This window comes from Anopheles marshallii, chromosome 3 (assembly GCF_943734725.1).
Source record: "Anopheles marshallii chromosome 3, idAnoMarsDA_429_01, whole genome shotgun sequence".
In the NCBI taxonomy this organism is placed as follows: Eukaryota; Metazoa; Arthropoda; class Insecta; order Diptera; family Culicidae; genus Anopheles; species Anopheles marshallii.
This window is the reverse complement of record NC_071327.1, coordinates 65150531-65168745: the sequence shown is the minus strand read 5'-3', so window position 1 is coordinate 65168745 and position 18215 is coordinate 65150531. Positions and strand designations below refer to the sequence as shown.

The 18215-nt window shown below is 44.2% G+C and overlaps 1 protein-coding gene across 1 annotated transcript in view; it reads left to right on the top strand.

The window, feature by feature from the left end:
• LOC128716219 (cell adhesion molecule Dscam2) overlaps positions 1-18215 on the top strand; it is a 31477-nt gene that overhangs the window by 4845 nt on the left and 8417 nt on the right. The window contains exons 7-19 of the mRNA XM_053811138.1: positions 2918-3035; positions 4925-5139; positions 5374-5501; positions 5594-5899; positions 7252-7383; positions 7644-7793; positions 7917-8399; positions 10750-10966; positions 11208-11603; positions 11674-12290; positions 12391-12552; positions 14742-14888; positions 15005-15712. Coding sequence (XP_053667113.1) covers positions 2918-3035; positions 4925-5139; positions 5374-5501; positions 5594-5899; positions 7252-7383; positions 7644-7793; positions 7917-8399; positions 10750-10966; positions 11208-11603; positions 11674-12290; positions 12391-12552; positions 14742-14888; positions 15005-15712 — 3779 coding nt within the window. The remainder of the gene's footprint in view (positions 1-2917; positions 3036-4924; positions 5140-5373; positions 5502-5593; positions 5900-7251; positions 7384-7643; positions 7794-7916; positions 8400-10749; positions 10967-11207; positions 11604-11673; positions 12291-12390; positions 12553-14741; positions 14889-15004; positions 15713-18215) is intronic.

Below are 18215 nucleotides of genomic sequence, written 5' to 3'. Positions count from 1 at the left end.
ACGCCCACAGCCCGGCACGGCGTGTGTACCTTCGTCTTTCCCTGGGTAATGGGAAATTTATGTTTTCACCCCTTTTGCGCCATCGGCATGGCATGCAACGAGAGCGATATGTACAGGGTGGGGTGTCAACTGGTCAACCTTTTGCAGGGAGACACCCGGAGACTCATAATAAATTCATTTATGATCCATTGATGGATACTGCAATTTTGATACACTTTGATCGTTTGCCGTGAGAGAAAGTGCCCGACGGAAAGCGTACGGACCACCGGTCGGGTGGTCGTCCCGCTCGACGGCACTGGTTGGAAGCGATTAAAGTATCCCTCGATCAATCTCGCACGGTTGTTTGATGTTTCACCGAGGTTTGGCCGGGGCAGTGTTTAATCCGCACTTTGCACCTGTCTGGGTGTGTGTCTAACGGCTGTGGACGAGAAGTGGATACTTTATACATCAATCCCGACAAGATTCAAGCCGTGGTGGCATGCAGTAACGGAATGTGTGATGCATTTTTCTCGCTACGCTTTAAAGACACAGCAGCAATCGTTGCTTACTGTGCGTGTGTGTGCTTGTATTTTGTGGTGAATTTTGTTGATTTCAGCTGAGATTCTGTATGGAGCTGACTTTAGCGTGGTTATTGTTAGTCGTTTAATGCAGCACACACTGTACATTGCAAGTAAATAAGATCAGAATTTAAATTGCTTCTTTATACAGTGCGTAACATAACTATGTGATTGTTGAGCTTTTTTTATTCAAGAACAATGGCCAGCCCTTTTTTGCTAATTGTTGAGCTTTGGTTTATAAAAAAAATGGCCATAACGTGGAGTTAATGTTGAGGACTTCATGTTGAGTCTGTTTCTCTACTCATAACACCTGTCGCGAGCTGAGACTAGATAGAACCTATATAGTTCCAGCACTCATATACGCCTCTGAGACATGGACTTTTGTCCGAAACTAAGGAAAACCTCTACGAGAGGTAAATGCTTAGAGGGATTTTTGGCCTCGTATATGTGGAAAGACAATGGAGGAGCTGCTACAATGACCAGCTCTATGAGCTGTATCAGAAACTCACCGTCGTATAACGAATTCGTCTTGTGGACTGGTCACGTCATGATAATGACACCGGACAATCAAAACCGTTCAGTTATTTTAAGTCGTCCATGTGAACAGTGGAGGGGTCGTAGACCCAAATTGAGAACGAGTGATGGCGTTGATGCGTTGCGGCAGAAAGCCTGAGAATGTGGATTGGCAGACGACGGCGCTCGGCCATGAGCGATTCAGAGGCCTCCTGCAGCAGGCCAAGACCACGGAGTCCTCTGTCCAGGTGGATGACCTAAAAGGACTTGAAGGGCTCGGTCGTCCGGTGTCATTCTCATGACGCAACGACAGTGAGTTCGCCGTACAGCACGTAAGGTTAAATCACAATTACACAAATTCATACAACATAATGCACTTTTTATGGGTAGATTATGAAATTGTTGTCTCATTTGAAGCCAATTTGTTCTGCATTTGGGCCTATTTCGGCCTGCTTGGATTAATTTTCTGCATATCTTTCTTTATTACATTCCAGGGACTGATACACATACTTTAAACTGTAATTTATCAGTTTTAGTGCAAATGAATATCTTCGTAAAGCGAAAATAAACAAATTGCATTACATGACATCTTATAACAAAGCGATGAAGGATGGAAATATCTTTAAAATAATTTATTGTTTGTATTATACAAAAATATACAAAAAAGGGTTTGTATAGTTATGTAACGCACTGTATACTGGTTTAAAGATCGTCCAAACCTAAACGTGATAATCTTTAGATACAAGCTAATGTATTAAGCTACCACTGAACGACTATAACACAACATTATGGAATTTATTTCGGCAATTTTAAATATTTGATTACCATGCCGCCATTGGTTTTGGGTGAATTTTTCTATAAAATAATATCACTCTTACGGATCGTGTTCGAAGCGTGGTCCGAAATGGAATTAATTTCCACCCTCGAACACCGGGACCTCTGCCCATCGCGATGAGTTAGAAACAAAATTTAATCATGGCTGGTCGGGACCGCAATTTTCGCACCCAGCATGGTGCGGACCTTTGGCGCTAATCCGAATCCGGTCGAAATAATTACCACACGCGCAAACACACACAATCTATCACCCGCTCGCGTGTGTGTGTGTGTGTGTGTGTATCTTTATCGGGTTAATGTTATCCGATCCGGTTTTTGGCCAGGTAGTTGTAGTGCCCACACGAGATCGGAGGAGCGGGAAATGAGCCACCGAAATGTGCGCGCTTCTGTAATGCAATCAACCAACGCAAGGGCGATGCGGGCCGATAGCGAGAGCGAGCGAGAATGGAGGGTGAAATATCCAATCCATTAGGATCGGCTCAAAATCAAGATGAGTTTCGCGTTTCACGTACGTCGGCGTTACTCCTTCGGAAATGGTTCGGCAGATCCGTGCATGGGTCCGCTCACGCTCGCACGACATGTTGGTTTTGCGCGAGTGCGCGTGCATTGTTGTGTACGCTGTCGCTTCCTTCATCGGTACCGATAGCGAATTATCAGAGCGTAAACTAATTTAAATCGAATTGATTGAACATTAATTATGCACATGGTTTGATTTATTTGTTTCCCATTTGCCGTCCATCGGATGATGATGACCGACATCGATGATGTTGCTGTTTCCTTACCCAATGTCCTTCTCTATCTTTCGGGGGTACATCTCCTCCCACTCCCCCCTCCCCCCTTCCCCTACAAAAAAAAACCCCCGTTCACCCCATACACCGGTGCTAGCATTAACATTATCACGGTTTGCTTTCGTTTCGCCCATCTCGCATACCGTCCCACGGCATGTCCACGCTGACACACACACCGAACGACATGCACACGAATGCGAACTGCGGGACAAACCGACCGGACAGTTGGTTTCGCATCTCGGACACTGGATCGTTATATACCGTGCCGTCCTCGCAGCGGATCGTGCCATCGCAGTCGCTGCTATTCATCCGTAACGTCGACGAACGGGACGCCGGAAGATGGGTAATTATTTACGTATAATAGATTTTCCCTCACACACACACACACATGCAAAGTTGACCGGAACTGACCAGAATATAACGATTCATCGAAGCGTGACATCAGCATGCAACCGATACGGGGGGGAGGCAACTGCATGTTTGCGATGCTCTCGGCCGGTGGTGCAGTGCATAGTAAAATGGGCGAAAGCACAAAACGAAAGCATCGGAACCGTGCACTAATCCACTCCACAGTTTCTAGTTCAGTCGGTTGAGTTGTGTGTGTGTGTGTGTGTGTTTTTTTTTTCTATTTGCTTCTTTTGCATGGTTTGTTTGTTTGTTTGTTTGCGCTTATGCCATTCGGTTATGCCCCCGGGCTGCATTCACAACCAGCTAATTGTTGTAGCTGTTCCCATTATCCTGTTCCATAGCTCCACTCTCCATTTGGTATTTCACCGCTGTTCTCCCGGGAAAGGATTTGCTCTCGTAGTCCACTAATGCACTATCCGACCGTTCATCGATCCTTACCCGCCATCCTTACTTTGCCCACCACCGGAGATTTATAGATGAATGTGAAATCACAACAGTGCTATCAACTACAATATTTCCTGCAGAACGAGTGGAATGATTGATCTGCCGCGCTGTGGACAGGGTTATAGTTTTGTGTGAAGAATCATTTCAATTTTGTTTGCTGAAAGGATCACTTTTTGCTGGGCCCTCTTTTTTAATTGATAAATCTTGGCTGACAGCTATACTTTTCGATGAATGCAACCGTTTGTAATCCTTTGCTTTTAGTGATGATAATACTTTTTTTTGGAGTGTAGCATGAAAAGTGCAATTTGAGCATAATTCGTTCGTGATTGCTTTTCACGTTAATATCGCAGATAGTCTATAGATAATAACAAATTTAGTTAAAAAATACACTGGTTGCAATGAGTATAAAAATACCTAATAATGCATTAAACATATTTTAAACGGAGTACAGTTGACAGTTAGTAATAATTGCTGATAACTGATAGCTAATAGTTCATAGAAATCCTGAAAAAATATTCTAATTTACACGTGCTTTAACACGTTCCGTACCATGTCACTCAAATATGGGTGAGGCGAAATGTTCCCGAGGGCCAGTGTCACCTACATATGGGTGACGCTCTGATGCGCGTAGAATAAAATATTCGTTTGCACTTTTTGTACAAAATCAATACAACAGGCTCCTTTGGGTAAATTACCAATGAACATTAACATAGTAATTGTAGTCTTCTCTAGATAAGTGTTACATTTCGTTATCAAAAAAAAATATTTTTTTTTTGACAAGGCGTGCAACAACGATGTCACACGATTAAACTATCTCTTCACATTTTGGGTCGTCTTGGTTTCAAATGCAGGAAATATGGGAAGTTTATTTTTCTCTGCCATCTATTGCAATTACCCCGATCTTTGGTCATCCTGTAGTATATACATTTGCCTATAAAATTGTGCATTTTTGGCATATATCATAGCTACGTTTTCCTTTTTTGTTAATTAATATTAGTTTCAAAAATTTAAGATCATTTTTCATTCATTCCAAATTAAGGGACTGTTCAAAATTAGAAGTAGCGCACCGAAATGTATTGAACATATTCAACCGGAAATTATTGTGTTTATACTTATTGCTACCACTGTAAATTACTTCAGGGAAACTAAATATAGGTTATAGTTATTTAAATCATCTTTTCCATTACTGAATGTGTCATTTCCATTGCTACACCCATACTACGATAAATTCCGCTGTGATATTATCCTACTACGCCGTCCATCATCGTCCAACGTTCCGATGACATTGTACCATGATGGAGCTAGAGCAAAAAAAAAAAAAAGAAAAGAAAACGACCTAACATGCAACCTTCAATTTCAATTTAATTCCCTCCCGTGCAGATATGCAAAGCGTTCAATCAGTTCGGCGAACAGAAGCTGGAAATCCATCTCACGATCAGCAACGAGCTCGTGGCACACATCCATCCACAGATACAGATTATCAACTCGGGCAATTCGGCACTGCTCAACTGCTCCATCTTCGGCAGCGAGGTGAACAAAATTGAATGGTTTCACAACGGGCAGGAGCTGTTTGCCAATGGTCGAACCGAACGCAGGTACGCCCGGTACAATGACTACCACAATGAAGGCGAGAGACGGACGCTGTGTTGGTGAAATCTCGAGCCGTACTTAGCCGTACATACACCCTGATCGGATGGCTGGAGCCATTTTACCGATTCCACGGATTGTTTAGCGTTTTTGTTTTTCTTCTCTTCATCTACCACTTTGTACTGCTTCTCTTACTGCTTTCTGTCTCTCTGTCTCCCCTTTTATCGTCATGTGGACGCTAGCATGAGCCTGCTGTCGGCGAGCACGCTAAAAATTGATAGGGTAAGCAAGAAGGATCAAGGCATTTATCAATGCATTGTGTCGAATGCACGCAGCAGCGCTCAGGGAAGCTCGGAATTGAAGCTCGGAGGTACGTGCTGGACCGGACTCCAAGCGGTTCGTCGTGTGTTTTATCCACCACCCTCCCCCTGAACCACTGTTTCGTTTGGTTACACTCACCAGAAAGCCCACCGGAGATAAGCTACGGGTTCGTGGAGCAGAATGTGCGCGCCGCCGCGTACATCTCATTGAAATGTTCGGCCGCCGGTTCGCCGCCACCGCAGTTTGTCTGGCTGCTCGACTACCAGCCCATCCTGGACGTCTCATCGCTGCACCGTTACACGATGGATCAATTTCTCGACATCAACAGTCACGTAACGACGCACCTCAACATCAGCCATGTGCACAGCGATGACGGCGGTCTGTACACCTGCGTCGGCTCCAACAGCATGGGTACGGCCACGCACAAGGCGCGGCTCAACGTGTACGGTAGGTGGGAGATGGGCGATACTTTAGTTTGGAGCCCCGTTTTTCGGGGTGGAGTTTTGGGTTTGGCATCGCACGATCGCACAATGATAGTGCTTGCTATTAACACCTGCCGCTATTGCGCCAGGCATTGAAAAAGCTTAACTGCTTCGGACTGGGATGCCACATCGTGTTGCTTGTCGCTGCTCCCCATGGAAATGCCTTTTTTACAGTGTGCTGCAGAAAAGATGCGTTGGATGTAGTGATTCAATATTTTATCAGTGCTTCAGTACTTGCAAAATGTATTCAAAAGGGAGGTAAATTTTCTAATTGCTTACATTGCTAATAGCTACCCTGAACCAAACGCTTTTTACGATTCATTTCAAAAATACAATCTACATTATTTCCATTATTATAGAGCAAATTCCTTAGAACTCAATGGACTTGTGCAAGCAAATACAGACTGTCCCCGAGATATACCATTTTAATGGACCGCTTTTATCTTGGATCCGCTTAATTCGTGTTTCCGCGTATGTTGAATCCTAATGCTAAATCGTTTATACTTCATAGTTGACAATTTGCTTTGCGCTTCACTAATTCAGCAAATCAGGCGACTTTTCGAACGAAAACGATTACATAAACTAAAAACAAATGTTTTATTTAACACAGTAAGGTATTGCCGACTAATTTTGCACCGTTTTGCTTAGATTTTGTGCTATAAATTAACTCAGCTGTCAAATTTCTTAAAACCACTGTTTTTCCTAAGCCACGTATAAGAGGAACTGCGTATCTCGGGGACTGCCGGTACTCATTTTTTTAAATTTGTGTGGCTTTTAAGTTGCTTTAAGTTGTTCAATTTTGGGCGATCCGTGTCCCTTAAAGCGCTGCAAATTGCCTACTTTCAGGCTCTAATTGCCGCTTATTCGAATTGCGTTTCTAATGCTATAATAAAATAAAATGCAGAAGAATTTATATTGTCATACTGGAAATAAAATAAAAAAAATAAATAACTTCTATTTTACAGTAAACTAATTAAAATAATTCCTACAAAGAGCTTCTAGATGATAGATATAAAGTGGAGTTTCTATACGATTTCCCATAAAAGTATCCATAATCATAATGTACAATTATATATATAATTTTAAGTGTCAAATATCGAACTAAATCTAGAAAGCAGTGTTTGTAGCTTAGAAAGGTTTTTTTTTCTAATCCTTCAAACCACCAAACCATTTAAACCTTCCGCAGCGTTTTGTAGCACACTGTAAGGATTTACCATGATGTGGTTTGAAGCATCCGGCTGGTCAGCACTTGCTATACCCCGGTTGCGCCCCCCCCCTGGACTGACATTACTGACCGCTACCGCTTCTCCTCCACAGGCCCACCGTATGTACGTGCCATCGGACCCATCACGGCTGTTGCTGGCGAGCCGATCGAGATGCATTGCCCCTTCTCGGGCCATCCCATCCAGTCCGTGCGCTGGATACGGGGCGGAAATGAACTGGTTTCCGGTAGGACGTAATGGAAAAACATAATGTGGCCACTGCTATGTGCAAGCGCGCACCGTTTGTCGATTAAATGTAATCCTTTTGCCCGTTCTCTCTTTCTCTTTTTGTCCCTCTCTCTCTCTCGCTCGCACTTTCTCTCTCTGTATGTATCTATGCGATGCTGGCCGACTCCTTCCTGTATCGCTTACCATGGCGTGGATCATTTATTATGGCATTTGCATTCGGCGTGATGACCGCGCTACCGGAAATGGACCCCCGTACAGGACCCCGGCACAGTGTGGCGGACGTTAAGCATGGCGGATATTTGAAAATTTATACCGTCGACCCGGCCCAGGACCGGGGACCGTACACGTGCATCGTAACCGGCCCAACTGGCGACGAAGGGCGCCGGGAGCTACAATTAGTGGTACACAGTAAGTGTTGCAATCGCCACACGGCGCGGACTTCCCTCCCCGGTTGGCAGGGTCAGGAACGCGGAGCTATCGCGTTTGATTGAAACTAATCCTTTACTTTGCAAATGTTGCCTCCTCCTCCAGGCCCACCCGTCATCGAGCCGTTTGCATTTCCGAAAATCATGAAAGTTGGTGGCCGGGCCCAGCTGACCTGCTCGGTGTCGGCCGGCGATATGCCGATCTATTTCAGCTGGAAAAAGGACGGCTCCCCGATAGCGCAGGATTTGCACGTCAGCGAGAAGAAGGAAGAGTTCTTCTCGCTGCTGGTGCTGAAGGACATTACGGCGCGGCACAGCGGACGGTACAGCTGCTTCGCCACCAACACCGCCGCCCAGACCAACTACACGGCCGAGCTGCTGGTGCAGGTACCGCCGTCCTGGACGCAGGAACCGCACGACATTGCGGTGGTGCTCGGGTATCCGATTGCGTTGCCGTGCGAGGCGGACGGGTTCCCGCTGCCGAAGATAACGTGGTTCCGTGGCAAGGGCAAGCTGTCCACCGACTTCCACTCCATACCGTCGAAGAACAACTCGCTGAGCATCAATTACGCCACGTCGCCGGATGCTGGTGAGTAGATAATGATGGCATCCTTACCATCATCTTGAGCTCATACGTTTAATGTGTCATCATTTTTTTCCGTACGAATGAGATCTAAAATTTGTCAAATAATTAAGAAACAGTTAAGAGTGGGTAAATGGCGGATTCGTTTAGAGTTTTTTTTTAATGTCTGCAAATAAGCGATAATTGTGCAATAATTAAAGCACACTTTTGAGGCATTTTCTCTCTTGAGGTGCTGAATTTAATCAACGCGATGTCTGGTTTAGCTGTTGATTACTTGTTTGAAGTTGGGTGCAATGACAAACTCAAAGGAATGTAAATGTAAATGTACTAATTGTACGATTTTCGCTGTTAAATACCCGGTTTTGCAAATTAATTTTTGATACTACATTGTAAAAGACTGCAGCAAGACTACAGTGCTCTCCAAAACTTTAGTGCCAGCCGAATGTTTTTAATTATTATATAAATTATTTTACTCCATTTACATAATTTCGTAACCTTACGCAAAAAATTGAAAATGTAGAGGAAATGTAGATAATGACATGTAATTTTCGTTGAATTTTAATACAACGACTAAGCAAGATATTGATGGAATACGAAATCCTAAACCAATCGATTCGTTCAAAAACGCATCTTTTAAATCCCAATCTCAAGTGTATTCCGATCCAATCCAAAATCCAGCACCTTTTTAGTAGACAAACCACGGGACGTTTGCTATTGCGGCATTTATTTCTATAACTGACGTCCAGTTGCTTTATTTAGCCCATTATTGCCAGTTTTTAAATAGTTTTAAATAATAAATAATAGTTTAAATAAAATAAATAGATAGTTTTCGCACTGCTGGGTATGATAGATGCTCTAAACCACATGAAAACATTGACAATCATTTTGAGTGCTTGGTTTTGTTGAACTTGGAGTGAGTTTTCGCCGTTTTTTACTTCACGACGTTACTCCAAGGCGTTACCGCTACTGCATTAATATTTAAGCCTTGGCAAGGGTGGCTACGATCGACTCATGTTTCTGGTGGAAAGTGTGGCGTTCTGTTCTGTTTTAGCCTCGTTTACTTTTCATTTCAATGTACTGCAATGTTTAGTGTGTACAGTCAAAGCTTTGTTTAATGCTGTTACAGTATTTTCAGGGATTATATTGACAAGTCCAGCGAATTGTTGTTTTGTTCGGGCATATAATTGACTTGTTGCTATGCTATGTCCTTTACGCTATGCTAAATGCTATGTCCTTTACGAATCTGTACAGAAAGATACAGCCCGATACCTGGATTATTTGGCAGATACAGGCTTAAAGCTTAAGCTATATTCTATATTTTGGTATAATCTTCCCCAATAACTGACGATGAAGATGACAGGTCAAAGCTAAAAGCATTGATATGTGTTTAAATTTAGCAGTTATTGTTTATTAACGTTATGGAACATTTTCTAATGAGTTTAATTTGATTATTTCTTTATAATGATGAATTAAAAACTTATCAGTTCCTATCCGGCCAACCGGTTAAACGGTTAAAAATAGTCAAAACTACTCTACTAGCTGTCATTTTTTAGCTCACGGATAATCCGCCCGCCGGTTAATCAGGCCCCGGATAATCGACGTTCTACTGTATTGAAAAGTAAGGTGGAGGTAGTGTACTACCTTGCGGTACTCTAGCTACAATATTTACGCTATTATTTGAACTGTTGATAATCCTATTAATCGCTGCTACTATAGGATTTATTCCCAGCGTTTGCTCAAGATAAAATACGACCCGAAAACATGGAAGTACGAGTTGCAAATTCCAGTACATATTCAATTTTCAGCATCATTTCCATTGTGTTTTAATCCTAAAAAATCCGGAATAACCGTGCTAGCCTTATTGTTTTACAAAGAACTGTGCGGTTCGCGAGGGATGTTACGCAGGGGTATGAATCAAAATTCGAACACGTTACAAGTTCGCCTATGAATTCCGCATACAGACCATGCAAATGCAGCTGTAATGAGATGCGCCATGATAACTAAATCAAAAGCATGCAATTAAATTATTGATTCAGTAATCGTGAATGTGAAATTAGCCGAGCGGAGAAAACTTCCCTTTAGACATGACCGAGCGTGCTTTCCAGCACAAACACATACTTCTGCGGGCAGATATATCGAACATTCGATGCAAAAACCTCGTACCATTCTTCCAGGAAAACTTCACTTTGCGGAACATATAATTCGCTCTCAAAAACAGCCAACCAGAAAGGGGCAGAATGGGCCGGTGCGAGTTTTGGAATCCATTATTTTGTTCACTCAAATTATTATTCATCTGAAAGCATCGTGCTTTTTGTGCTTCTTTTTTTTTTTTTTGGATGCCACACGCACTACGCAGGCTACTATATGTGCGAGGCGGCAAACGGGATTGGCAACAGTCTGAAGAAAATCATCCACATCGACGTGAACGAGGCGGTCCATTTCGATACGCCGGTAAAGAACGTGTCCGCCCGCCGGAACGATGCCGTCATGCTGGAGTGCCTGGCGCTCGGCGACGAACCAATCAACATCATCTGGACGCACAAGAACCAGCGGATCGATTTCAACAACTATCGGTAAGGAGGGGCAGGGAGGGGGGAGTGGGGGGTGTGGAACTGGGGGTCGACCAAATGCGAAAGTGTTTTTTGGCCGTAACACCGTGTGTGTCTACTAGTTGCCTCGCATCGCTCCCTTCGCTTAACGATCGTTCCGCAAAGCTGGAAATTATTCCCTTGCTGCGCCATGCTTCGGGGGTCTGCCTGCTACCGATGTGTATCTCGCTCTAGTCCCTCGACTTCCCACTGTTTATTTGTCCAGGTATAACATTATCGAAATGAAGGAGAGTGTTGGCGTGCGATCGCAATTATCGATTAGCCTGACGGAGCGATACGATTCCGGCAAGTACGTCTGCACGGCGGAGAACCTGTACGGCACGAGCGAGCATGTGATATATTTGGCCGTGCAGGAGCGCCCGGATGCACCGTCCGACCTGGAGGTGATGGAGGTGTCGAGCCGTCAGATACGGCTCTCGTGGAAACGCCCGTACGATGGCATGTCGCCGGTGTTGAGCTACCTCGTCCAGTACCAGCCGGTACGGTTGGGGAAGGATCCGGTCCAGGACACGCATCGGGCCGGCACGGATAGCACGATTGCGATGTGGGACAGTCCGCTGACGGTAAACGTCACCTTCTCGAAGGTGAACATGATCAAAAGGTAAGTGTGTGTGTGTTTGGGGGGGTGGTGTGGGGCAGTGGGATGTCAAATTCAAACCAATTATCATTAGCAGCATCGACGGTGGTGTGAGGGATGAAACGAGCATCGGGGGTCTGTTCCCGGCCACACAGTACCTGCTACGCATGTTGGCCATTAATGAGATTGAGTGTTCCTCGTTTACGAGCCCGCTGGTGGTGCGAACGCAGGAAGAGGCACCGAGCGAGGCGCCCGGTGGGCTGAAAGTCAAAACCGGCGCCATGGGCGAACTCGTCCTCACCTGGCAGATACCGGGCAGGGCGTCCTGGAACGGGGAACTGCTCGGCTACACCGTCAGCTGCGTGGAGGAGAAAACCAACATCAACTTCATCGCCAGCCCGAGCAACATCTCCAACACGACCCTGACGGTGCACGGATGGGCGACCACGAAGACAAGCATCGCGAACCTGAAGAAATTCACCCGGTACGCGTTGCGCATCCGCACGTACAACAGCATCGCACCCGGACCGTGGAGTACGGTCGTGTACGGCACCACGTCGGAGGATGCACCGGAGGCGGAACCGCAGAACGTCTCCTGTTCCAGCCTGTCGTCGCAAAGCATCAAGGTGCTGTGGCAGGAACCACCGCCCCAGTTCCACAACGGTGTGCTGCAGGGCTACAAAATCCTCTACCGGCCACTGACGAAGAACAGTAAGTGCTTCCCACCCCGCTCGCTAACGTCACCGTTTATCACCCATCGGAACTAACTCGGAACCATCCCGCGGGTGTGGGCTGTATTATTCCTCCACAGACGAGTTTGTGTATCCGTTCGAGATCAAGCGCACATCCAACCTGGAAACGTACCTTCACGCGCTGATGAAGGCGACCAACTACTCCATCCAGGTTCTAAGCTTCACCCTATCGGGCGACGGTGTGGCCAGCGTGCCGGTGTACTGTGCGACGGAGGAGGACGGTAAGTAGCGGTGATGGCCTTCGACCCGTTGCGAAACGGAACGACGTGCGAATATGTTTAATGATATGCATTGCACTGTGTACCGCATCCAATTCCGGGCGCGACGATATCTCAATTTCGATAAATTTCGACTAGCTTTGATCATCAGCAATGGTGCGCTACACATCCCGAGCGATCCGGGCTCGGCGCCATGGTATTGGGTATGCAATAATACCACGGCCAGCGTTAGATCCTTTGAAGATAGGTGAAACGAATTCGGTGCGTTTGGCAAATTGTGTTTGGTGAGGCCACTATTCATTCGATGTTTGTTTCATGTTATACGTGCCGCATTCAACTAGGTCAACGTTTATAATTCAATTCCATTAATAAGTTTACGATGTTACGAATAATCGATTGAACTGGTCAGTTATCTAATTCATACCCTTATTCACGCTTCCAATTTCCGATTAAATTCACTATTTTGTACATCACGTGACATCCCGGTGACTCCAACAAACTCCATATTCAAACATATTTCCAAACAAAGGGTGTCCCAGATCAAATATCCCCGTGAAGTTTTGAGAAGAAATAGTTTTTGTGGGAGTGTGCCTATTGTATGCCAATTTTCCGTAAATTGGACAGAACTGGCATTAGGTTAAAAACAACGTCATGAGTAGTTGTTGAACACCAACACGTGGAAAATCGCCTCAGCATCAAATATGGACGGAGCCTCATTGCACAGTGGTCGCAGACTGGGATGAAAAACGTTTTTTTTATTTTTTAAATATCGGTACTCACAGTATTTTTTACTAAAAGCAGTTTGTAAAATATTAAGAAAACCCAAAAACTGAGGTCTTTCAACTCTGTACTTTCGGCGAAATGAATTTTTGAAGTGAAATAAAATTTCCATGCACTAGAAATTTAACAAATAAAAGGAGCAAGTTTGAGCGATAATATTTCCTAGTGTATAGCTGCGATTACGATTGTTGGCATTGCTTTAAAAAGCTTGTTTATCACCCTTTACAAAACGTGTTCTTGAATGGTAAATAGATTAAATGTTGATATAAATAATACAAAAAATGAAAACTTTATATTACAAATTCTAAACCAATCTATTTTGGGAATGCGGAAGGTAGTAGATAATGATAGTAATGAAAGTTGAATAATACTTAATTATGAAGCTTGAATGAGACCGCAATCAACTGAAGAAGATAAAAGTGTGCAGATGAATAAGAAAATGGGAAAAATTGGATTAAATTTATCAAAAAAGAGAAAAATAACATTATTAGAATAGCAAAATCATCCTTAATTACGTTTAATATTTGTTTATGTACGGTATGAAACCAATTTTCTAACCAAACAAGCATAATTTCAAGACTTCCTATTTTTATCCCGGCCTGTTTATGGATTGCGTCCACTGTGCATTGTCGCATGATGGATCCGAGGCTACTATGTTTCACCGCCAAATGCAAATTTAATGTTCGGTGAAGTAAAGGCAACAGAATTCTACAAAATTTGCAAGAAATTACGCGCAAGCGATTTTGGCAAGCGATCTACTCATATACTCAAGCAGAGTAGTGCTCGTTCGTTAGTTCATTGATTAGTTCGTTACTGCCGGACGTTGCTGATACGAGTGCTCTACAATATTCCGACCTGATCTACTTCCTTGCCACTGTTCGAATGTTTTCCTGAAGTAGTACGAAGGTAAAGAGATTATTCTACCGTACTCAAGAATTTGACGCCTTCCATGGCACCGGGACTAAGGCTCATCAGAAAATACTGGGCTCTTTCTAATCAGGCACTACGGAGGCATCCCAAATAGTTGTAATCTTTAGCTGACATGAAGAAAAAGTGAGTTTAAGCACATAAGAAGCTGCAACGTTTTCTCCAAGGTGCAATTTGATGTGAGACACCCTTTAGTAAGTCACATTACTTACTTCAAATTTAGTCAGAAGTTCTATGAAATTACCTTCAACTTCATTTCATTACACCTTCAACGCATCGACTAAGTACCGAAACATTTAGTCAGGTTTGTCATCTCCAAAAGCCTTCAGTAGTTGGAGAATTTGTTATAAATTGCTTATATCAAATAAACAGTCCAGATTTCCAATTTCACCCGTTGATTACCAGTTGCAGTGTACTAAATAATAAGCTTAACCTATTTTGCACCTGCCTTTGCAATTCTCCCTTTCTCTTCATAATCCCCACAGTTCCCGAAGCACCCGCTGGCATCAAAGCGCTTACCTTGACGGCAGATTCGATCCTGGTATCGTGGTTACCGCCCGCTCATCCGAATGGCATCATCACTCATTACACGGTGTACGGCAAGGACCACGGCAAGAAAGGCTCTCCAAAACGTACTGACACTGACGAATGTGTTTGCCAGCAAGCGGCCACTGTACATGATACTAATTGGAGGCTATTATTTCCGTTTCCGTCGGTCTTGTTTTTTTTTTTCGCATCTAATTTCCAGATAACATCGTGCGCGTGGACGAAACGGGTCGACCGTCCATGTTTGAGGTGCGTGGGCTGAGCGAGAACAACAAGTACGACTTCTGGGTGACGGCCGCGACGGTGAAGGGGGAGGGCGACCCGACGATGGTGGTGTCGCAAACGACCAACACACGGGCGCCGGCCAAAATTGCGTCCTTCTCGCGGCTGCTCAAGATGCCGGTCGGTGTGAGCCTCGTGCTGGAATGTGTCGCCGTCGGTAATCCGACGCCCCGCACTCGATGGTTGACGAAGGACCAGGCCGTCACCTTCAGCCAGTATTACGTCATATCGCAAGGGTTTCTCAAGATACATAGCGTCGAGCCGCAGATTGCCGGTAACTTCACCTGCTCCGCTAAGAATCTGTTCGGCGAGGACGAGATACACTACATGCTGATAGCGCTGCAGACACCGAACGTGACGCAGCTTTCGATCCAGTACACGTCGTTCGATAGTTTGCGCGTTACGTGGGAGGTTGCGAGCGACGGGGGTGCTCCCATCCAGGGGTACAATCTGTACTACCGCACGACCAGCGGGACGTGGTCGAATGTGGCGATACCGAGCGATCAGATGGCGTACACGCTGAACGGTCTCAAGTGCGGCACTCAGTACATTCTGAAGATCAACGCACACAATAAGGTTGGCGTCGGGATGTTTACTGAGGAGCTGGCCGTGCGCACCAAGGGAAAAGGTGAGTAACAACCAGCCATTTTCTATATACGCCATTTTATGTGTCCGTATGGGGGGGAGGGACTGGTATTTACCTAAGAATCGGTAAACGGTAAGGAACTGCTCAGAAATCTTTAATACTTTGAACCGTTAAACAATCGTAAACATGTTGAAGATACATCTGGAAGATGTACTGCTGCAAACTGTTTACGATTTCATGTCTGATTGTCTTAAAAATGAATAATAAACTGAATAATAATCTATATTGAAAGTAAATATACTTGAATTTTGCCTAAACCTGTCACCTTCTCTAATTGAAAATACTGTTGATGAAGTTCTAAAGCTTTATCTGGTCCCGATGGACATATTGGCTATTGATGAGAGTTTTGAAAGGTTATTAAAATCTGTCTATAGGATGTGAATAGTGTTTTGCACTACTGAGACATCATATTTAGTATACTTTTCTTGTAGAAGGTCGCCAACCACAGGAGTTCAGATACGAAATCATTCCTCAATGGAACCAAACTCGATTGCAGAGTTCGTCTATCCTTAGTCTGAGCATAAACTCAGTAAAAAAAAACAACTGACTCTACATACAAAAAAGACAATTTTATTGATGAACCTCAAATAGCAGTCTTGAAGATTTAGGTCGGTTTTCACTCAAGGACAAAAATTGCTCAAGTTATGTGCGCCCAAAAGCCTTCTTTCCAGCTGTCAAATGCTATGTTTTAATGCGGTTTGTAGCGACACGGTTCTCCACACGACAGGACCGGTCCAAGATCCCATCCAGACCAAATACCCCTTACGCAAGACTGTCTATCTCGCTTCGGGTAAATAAAGTCAAAGAAAGCCAGAAATAGCCGGAGCCTAAAACCTCTGGAGGTTGTTGTGCCGATAAGGAAGAAGATTGACCAGAGAAGCAGGATTTCATACTCAATCCATACGAAAGGTACAGCTCAGGAAGTTAGATAGTCCCACGCCTTTGAAGCCTTTGTCTCCATTGTCCCTGCTATGGCCGAATTGTAACGGATGTCGTTCGTCACGGTACAGTTGATGCAGAAAGTTTCATCAAAGAAGGCCTCAAAAAGTTGTACAATAATGGTTTCTAAATTTCATTGAAAGACAAAAAACCAGCCAGAAGCCTACACGATCCCCATACATGAAATGAAACAATCACAATGCCTTTTTTTTTTAGTTATACCCAACGGCCAACTGCTATGTAGTTGGTGCTCACTGCCGGAAGCTTCTTTTAGCTAACCGGAAGCAGTATAGATTAAAAGGTACATAAAAGCTCACATTTGCGCTAGGGCGTCACGTGCTGTGATAGAGTAACTTTATTACATTTATTCTCGCCCAACTCCGAACTGAAGTTGCCGCTAGCCGAGACAGCAAATGGATCCCCACACATAATCTGGCACAGGGCTAATTGTCATAAACTTTGATGATTCGGGTTACGATAAGCTCTGAAAGGGATTTGTCAGTGGGAGATGTGTACGATTCCTTCGCTTCCCGGACCAAAGGGCCAACTCCCCGGATGGTGGTTCCATTAAAATACATCTTTGCAGCCCAGGTAGATGCATCCAACCGAAACGATATCCGGGTTGCAACCGGCAGCAGCATTTGCATTCCCGTGTTGTGTGAGAGCATTTGCACATGATAAATATCCATCCGGGAGCCCCCCCCTGGGGGGGCGTGGGGGTGTTCTGGTCTGAACATAAGTTTCGTTTATTTACATATACAAACAGCATAAATTGACAATGCATTCCGGTGCGTCCTGGGGGCAATGGAACGGCCAGTAACGCCTGTCGGGTTGGAAAATTTTGCGATTCATTTTATTTACAAACCTCACTCTCTGTCGCATTATTTATCTGTCGCATCGGTTAAACGCCACGGATGAAGAAATTAGAAAGTATCACTCCAAGAAGAGATGGGCAGATTCGATTAGTGATGCAAATTGATTTATTTCTACCCGTAACCAGCACTGTCCTGGGCGATGACTTTGTGAGTGTGAGTCTGTCTCTGTGTGTACATAAATGCAGTGCCGATGAATTGTTAAAACTATCTCCACGAATCCAGGATCTCCAGGATCTGTGTGGCAGATTATAGCTGCCCCCGGTTGGTGTGTTTTTGTTGGTTATTTTATTTGCATTTGCATTTTATACGGATGATGAAGTTCATCCACTGCTGAAAGGGGAAGGCAATGGAATGCAACGAGCTGGGGGATGCAAGGCTCCTACGACCACTCGATCTACAGGGTGTTCAATAAGTTGGAGTGCAATTTCAAAATACAATTGAAAAAAAAAAACTAACTAGATACAGGGTTTTTGAGATGACAAAACAACACAAACGGCTATCACAAGTGCAGCACATAATTTTTTAACGGCCTTAGATCAGCCAAGTACGATCTGATCAGTATAAACGCACTCTGGGAAGCATTTTCAGAAACAAACGATGTTTGTTTAGATCTGAAAAAATATTTACTGTATTTATCGAAATAAATAAGCTTTACTTCATTCAAAATACAA